Below are 7,662 nucleotides of genomic sequence, written 5' to 3'. Positions count from 1 at the left end.
ATGCATGGGACAAAAATTGAATGAGTCATTGCTAAGTTTCCAATAATAAATTTAATTCATAATAACATTGTCCTTTGGTGTCAATAGTGCATCTAATCATCCACGTAACTTGACAGTATACGCGTTCATTAAAATAAAGCTACGTTTTTCAGTAATTCCTTTTTCTAAACCAGATATTTCAGTTGGCCACAAGGATCAGTTTTGCGAGCTGTATGTAAGGCAATACTGTTTTAGAGTATTAGAATTCCCCTATTTCAATTTTTTATTGCTGACTAAAGTCTTCATTTTCTAAAGCCTTCAACACATTAAGATAAACTTTGGTAAATTTAATAATGAATTTTTTACAAGTAGTTGAAACGAACTCGGATGCAATTGAAATACATTTTTTGAGGGGGCGTGGCAAAATCAAGAATGTGCAAGTCCACTACTACAGAATACAAAATATAAGAAGTGCTTAAAATAATGGTGAATTCACAATTAGTGACGCCCCAGAAGTAATATCACATTACAAGAAAAGGTGAGCGGCTGTTACAGAAGCAGATGAAATTGGATTCCAAAACTCGGATTTGTTTTAGAGATCGTTCAATTTGTATGCAATATTACTAAATCACTCAATATTTCTAGCGCTCTTTTAGCTATTGTTACTTGTTTACTGCACAAGACATTTTTCCATGACTTAAAATAAATTTCCATGACTTATAATGAAAATATTAATTTTCCATGACTTTTCCAGGTCTGAAATTTGTTTAGTTTTTTTCCATGACTTTCCAGGATTTCCATGACCCGTACGAACCCTGTCTTTTCTTCTCTTTCTGCTAGAAAACTGAAAAATATTTTTCAATTGAAATGTGAGTAATTTTGGAATTTAAGATTTAATCCTGTAGGGAATCATACTTTTAATTCTAAGGAGTTTCTGAACAGTCTGTATGCAGCCTGACAGAATTTGATGGTTTTAACAAAGATCAGAAACATCTGAAGATTGGCTGCTTTCTTCATCACTGTCTTCTTGAAGAGATTCCCATTCCTTAAGCACTCTGGCAGCATTTTGTAATGTTCTAGCAGGATCTAGTTTTGAAGCACATGAATAAGGTGAATGTCTTTCAGCCTAGAATAAGAGCAAAACATTTTATCAAATGTTGTTGGCAAAAAAAAGCAAAAGAGATTGTAAAAACACACAAAATAATCGAAGAACCTTTTTTTAAAAGCAGGGTGCCAAAGGTTTAAACCAGTGATTTTAGTTGTGGTTCAAATCCAATAATTAGATAAAATTACTCTGTGCGGCAAAAAAAAAAAAAAAAGCTTCTGACATAATTTTTGCTGATTCTTATGTAAAATGATCCTCTGAATCCAAATAGTGCCACTGTTTTCTCCTCTTTCTCACTGTTTGAAAATGTATCCTCCCCTTTTTCTTCCAGTTTTCGACATAGCCATTAACATTCTTCTGGGGGCTAGAGAGGCTCAAATGCATGAGCATTTGGAGCAATTTGGGAGAGTCATGGGAGTATCCTCTCCTTAAATGTTCAAAAAATCACCAAGACTGATCTTTTTTTTCCTAGAGTTTCTTTTTTTAATTTTTTTACTTATTTTTCTGCATAACACCAGAGTATAGGATCACTCCTATGAACCCCTAAGCCCAAAAAGATTTTCACGTTGTAAAAAAAAATAAGAAGAAAAATATTGGAAGCATCAGCATTTTGCAATGTTCAAGTCGCATCGCAGATCTTCAGTAAAGAACCTTCCAGTATTATTTAACTCACATATGCTTATAAAGTGTAGCATTAATATAAATATTGATATTCCTAAGGATGCACCGTCAACATTCTTTATCACTTTTTGATATAGTGATCAGGGATCTTGAAACAGATCAGGAAAAATGGAGATAGCTGTGGTTAGAAAATTAGTTGTAGATTGAAGCATTCAGTTATAAACTTTTTAGCATACATTATTGGAGTAGGAGGCAAAGTGAAGGAAAAAATCTAAATATCTTTTCATCAAGATAATTAACTATGGTTATGTTAATTGCTTTTCATTTGTCACCAAAATCCCAGCTTAATATATAAAAATCTTCTGTGCGGACGTTTGTCACCATAAGGTTTTTTAACCGCTGAACCGATTTTGATGAAATTTTTTGTGTGTAATTAAGTTGTGGCAAGCATGGTTTTGAAGTGCGATGGATCGAATCGGAAACGTTTTAGTTAATTGATCAATTGATTTAAACATTGGATGGTTATATCTCCCAAATGATTAAATATTTATTTTAACCTATTGTTGAGCAAGAATTAAAATAAATATTTAACCTATTGCCAAAGGACAGTACGAAAGCCAGCTCTGCTTTTTGCAATGAAATTTCCTGCTGTGATATGTCAATTGATAACAGATAAAACGTAGAGAGAGTGAAGCCTACATTTCGTAAAAGCAACGATTTTAGGTCCCGAGATATATTTTAAAGTCAAGTACTGGAAGGTTCACGCAAAACGTGTGTTCTGTCGTCAAGGTTGAACCATGTGACCGGATCAGTGCTTCAGGTTTTCCTAACCAAATGATCAGAAAGTACCATACCTAGCAACATTTGTTTCTCGGCTCAAATCCATCTGAGTTTTGACACCGATGTCAAGATTACTTTAAGGATTATCAAACTAATCAGTACATTATTAAAGGAAAAGATGATGGAATTTAAAGACTAAACAAATTTTATTTTTGTCCAGATAAATTACAACGGGGTAGTTCTGGACACAAAAGATCAGTGCAGTGGAAGATCGGGGATATTTCGATAATTGGGAATCTGGTGCGGTCGTCTCATTTTTGGCGTTAATAACTTTATTTTGGTAACCCTGCTGATTTATAGTAGCCCTGTGTAAATAGATGTTTCTGTTCTCTTTGTTTAGCTTTGCAACGAAAAATACCTCTCGCGCAGGCGCTGGAGACAAAAATTGACGCCAATGAAAAAAGATCGCCAGATTCCCAATTATAGAAATATCCCCGAAAGATCTTTATCTTTGGTGGAAAGAACAAATTAGGCAATATATGAAGATTTAAAAGTTTTCATTCAAAAGATCAGACTGCTAATCTGTAAGAGTTGGCTTCCCTCACTGATCGGCTGGATTACAGTAACGTGGTGGCTTGGCGACTTTGGCTATGAACAATAGAGTTGCATGATCATTTGTTTACATTTTAAAGCTATTGTTAATGTCATTTATTGTATTTTTTGTTTATTTGGCAAAATATTTCAAATTGCAAAGAATTGCTTTTCATTTTTAAAGGGTTTTTAGTCATTTTAGTTGAAGAATGTGTTTATTTTACAACGGGAGGGGGGGAGGGGATGAGTGATTTTCGCTTATTCAGTGAACTGTTTTTACCTTTATAAATCTTTTAAACGATATCTTTTCGATTGTTTTATTCTTTTTCATATGGGGGATGTTACAGCGGGATTTCCCGTTTGCTCTAGATGGGTAGTTTTTTACACTTAATATTTGTGGATGCTTTTTATCATTTGAGTATGGCTGAAGGAACAAACTATTAAGTACGGGGGTAAAATAGTTAATAAAACAACAGCTCAGTGGGCATTAGATAAATCAAGTTGTAATAAATATACGCATTATGACACCAAGCAGCTTAAATCATTTTCTTTTTACTTATTTTTTTTTTCAAAAAAACAGTTCAAACACTTGATAGTTTATTGAAATTTAAAAACTTTTCAATTTACAAAGTTTGAACAGAACAACGTCTGTCGGGTCCTCTAGTTTTGTATAAATTTGCAGCATTGCACTATTTCTTGCAATTTTTTTTTCTTTCAAAACAAATTCAAATTTTGAAAGAGAGGCAGCAATTTCTAATCCCTGAGTACTCCAACAAAGAGTTGAGGGCGTCAGAGTTCAATTTTAGCTGCATCACTCAATAAAGTCAATTTTTCATATTTTTTACAGAAAAATACCTTTGTGGAATTTATGGTGTTGAAATCAAGAATGGAAATTGTAAAATTAAGTTGGTTAGTAAAATAAAAAATTACAACCGAGTAAAGAACAGAGTTTTTCTTATGTGGTAGAACATATTTTTCTAGCAAGAACTGAAAATAAATAAATAAATAAATATATAAATCAATGGTTCCTTGTATTAGAACTCAAAATTTGATTTAAAAAACTTCATAATGTTATTTCAGGATCAAAAGAACAACTTGCAGTTGCCTCATTTAATCCTGTTTTCCAAAAAGTTTTAACAGGCTGTAAAGCCTAAACTACTTGCGCATCACCATAAATATTTTACATCATTTCTTGAACACATAAAAAAAGTAACTATGCCAAATTTTATTAAAATGCAAGCTCAAGGGAGAATGATCACATTTTTTTTCTTTCTTTTTGATTGACTTTTGCATTTTTTTTTATAATATAGATTCAAAAAAAAAAAAATATTGAAACAAGGAATGAAATAAGAAGAAACAGCATACATGTCAGCATCTACTTGAAAAATTCCAGTTGATGATTGCGACACACAGCAATATAACTTTTTTCGTTGTTATTTAGGGGAGAATCGGATTGTTTTTACTATCTTTTAGAGCATAATCAAATGTAAGTTCCCTTCATCATGTACACGATTGGGGGAAAATGCTCAAAATGGAGAACTCTCCCAGAAAAAAAAACAGTATAGTTGGCAGGTATGTATACAGAGGTCTGTCTAGGATTTTTCACAGGGGATTTTTCACACGGGAAATTTTTTTTTTGTGAAAAGTCAATTAATTTTGCAAAAAATCAAATAATTTTGCAAAAAAAAAAAAATTGTAAAAACGAAATTTTAGAATTTTAAGATAGGGCAAACTGCATCGACACTTAAAGTGTTTTCTCTCTTTTCAGGTGAGAAGATCATTCTTGAGCGTTTTTCGAGTATTCAGAGGGAGGGGGGCGGCATTGCTCTCTGGGAGATGGGCACCCTTCAAGTATCAATATTTATTTACCATTCTACATTATGTTAAATTATACTAGTAATGTTGTATACATTGTATTTAAAATAATTGTAACAAAGAAATTCAGGCAGGGGTTCAGCATTTAGCTTTTTGAACTAAGAGCGAGACACTGTTAAAGAGCATGGAATTTTGTTTAAAACTTATAAACTTAGTGATTTTTACAAAAATAAAAAAATATTTTATTTGTTTGCCTCTTACCAAAGTGTACTAAACATTGAAAATTTGAAAAAAACATTCCCATAGCGGATGCAAAGAGGTCGCAATCCTCAAAGTGAAGGAATCAAAAGTATAAAAACGGCTTGTAAAATAAATATTTTTGATTAAATTATTTTAGAACTGCATTTTAGAGTCTATGATAAACATATCATTAATATCTGGACACAGTTGAAGCAAAAAAAAAATAATAATAAAAAATAAACTTTCGATTTAGCTTTTAGTTTTTGACTCATAAAAGAAAATGGAATTTCGCTTTGAAAAATTGAAATTCACGTTGTTACAAAAATAAAGAAACTTTCCATTTATTTGCATCCTAATAAAGCGAAGTTAGCTTGAAAAAAGAATAAAATGTGATTCTCATATCGAATGGAAAAAGATTGCGTTTCTCAAAATTTAGGCATCTAAAGAAAAAAAAACGGTATATAAAAGATTTTACTTAAAGTTAATAAGCCTTTTTAGAATCAAAAAATCTAACCCATATAACTTTCTCCCAAAATAAGTTAAACATCGCACGGCCAGACGCTAAGTGGCAATAAGTTTGAAGTTGGTAACCCTATCTGAAGCGATCACATCCCCCCCCCTCACCCCTACTATCCTTCGCAGTTCTAATTTCATTTCGCTGTAAATTATTGTTTATTAAATCATGAGCAAAATTACAAACCGAACTGGCTTTCAGCTGTTAATTTCCCTTCACAGAAACCAACAACAAGCATTATATTTATTTGGTGGTAGTAGGTAGTAGTTATTTATTGCTTGCAGGAGCATCACAAGAGTGCAGATTTTTTTTTCTTTTGCAAAAATTAGAAGATGTTGTATAAGTTGATCCCTCTAATTTAACTTTAAAAAAGGTTCGAAACATTATCCTTTTTATACCCGGAAATATGCTGCTATGCTGCGTTATTTTGATTTGAGCTTTGCTCTTTCAATAAACAATTTGTGAAAGATCCGTTTTTGTTTATCAGAATTTTGTGAAGGGTCCGTTTTGGTTGATCGTGATTTTGTGAAAGGTCCGTTTTGGCTGATCAGATTTTTGTGGAGGATACGTTAACAGACCCAAATTTCCTCTGGCCAGACTCTTGAAAAAGTTAGCAGAACGGAACCTTCCAACATTAACCTGGGTGCAGTCGCATCTTTTCCCTGCCCTAGCGATCCGCGAGACGAAAAAGAATTTTGAATGATTTCATTCAGCATTTGCTTCAGCTAATAGAATTGACACCATTTACTATGCAAACGTATGCAATGAAGAACAATATTTACAGTGTACGCTGAAAGAAAGTAACGGGCAGAGACCTGACAAGGTTGCTGTGCTATTGGTATAAATGACTGACATACATTTCCGAAAGTTATGCAACCTTAAAATACCGAAAGAAATGCACAGAATTCTGTGTGAGGGTTGAGGAGTTACTGCAGGTCAGCTACACAGATGGTCCCTATTTTCAATATAAAGGGGAAAGTATGACAAAAGGGCAGATTTTTTCAGCTTAAAAAAAGCTGGACGTATTATTTTCCGTACTTCGGAAAATCAAAGCTATAAATTACATCCAAATTTTTTTGCCTGGTGGTCCTTTGGAAGGAATATTTATCTCAAATTATAAAGTTTCTTCAACAAATCTCTTTGTTTTTACTGATCCATGAAGTTTTTTCAAAATTTAACTGCATTCATAAAAAGAGTAGCAAAGAGAACTTTTAAGAAAAGCAGAGTTTACATAAAATAACGAAATGCAACTGGAAAGAAGAAAAGTTCCTAACAGAAGAAACTATCTCAAGTGTTAACTAACAAAGTAAATAAAATGATTTTTAAAAAATGCAGATCAACTGGCTTACCTTTAGAGGCTTTTTTCTTTTTTGTTTTAATCGGAACTGATATTCTTCAGCAACTTTCCTGAATATAAAAGCAAAACTTAGCCCAATATTTCATAATATTTAGATGCAACACATTAAAAGTTAAGAAATGATATTCCTACCGGTTCCTTTGAAAATCTTCTGGGCTGAAGCAGTCTTCTATCTCAGATGATTCAGCACTCTCTCTAGGAGATAAACTGAAGTTCATCTTTGGGGTGGGTGCGTTTTTGTATTTATCACAGCTGTCAGAATCGCTCTGGAAGATAAATTATTTTTTAAATAAAAAATGACTACAGGATTACACATATTGAGAAACATGTTTGCAATTTTTAATGATTTTATCCAAGACTGCGGAGTTGGAGGAAAAATGACTGACTACGGGAATTTTAAAGCCTTCGACTCCTTCACCCCAAAATCAGTCTGACTCTGACTTTGCAAGCCCTGGCAGAGTTGCAGACTTTGAGAGAAAATGACTGACTTCAACTTTTGAAATTTTAAACCCTGGACTCCCGACTCTAATACCCAAAAATCACCTCACTCATGGAATGCTTTCAGGGGCTGCCCATAAATGATGTCATTCAAAGTTCGTACCCAGTTTCAGAAATAAAATGAAGGAGTTTTGAAGCAGTAAAATGAGATTTTGAAGGAGT

At 32.9% G+C, this 7,662-nt stretch overlaps 1 protein-coding gene across 2 annotated transcripts in view; it reads right to left on the bottom strand.

Annotated features, from left to right (window-relative positions):
* Positions 1–813: 813 nt before the first annotated feature.
* The window catches only part of LOC129223884 (uncharacterized), a 61,208-nt gene continuing 54,359 nt past the window's right edge, over positions 814–7,662 (bottom strand). For both annotated transcript variants that reach the window (XM_054858255.1, XM_054858254.1), the window contains 3 exons: positions 7,135–7,268; positions 6,995–7,052; positions 814–1,105 (listed from right to left, as the gene is read on the bottom strand). In XM_054858255.1, coding sequence (XP_054714230.1) covers positions 953–1,105; positions 6,995–7,052; positions 7,135–7,268 — 345 coding nt within the window. In that variant the 3' untranslated portion in view covers positions 814–952. The remainder of the gene's footprint in view (positions 1,106–6,994; positions 7,053–7,134; positions 7,269–7,662) is intronic.

Source organism: Uloborus diversus, chromosome 6, assembly GCF_026930045.1.
Source record: "Uloborus diversus isolate 005 chromosome 6, Udiv.v.3.1, whole genome shotgun sequence".
NCBI lineage: Eukaryota > Metazoa > Arthropoda > Arachnida > Araneae > Uloboridae > Uloborus > Uloborus diversus.
This window is presented reverse-complemented; position numbering and strand designations above follow the sequence as displayed.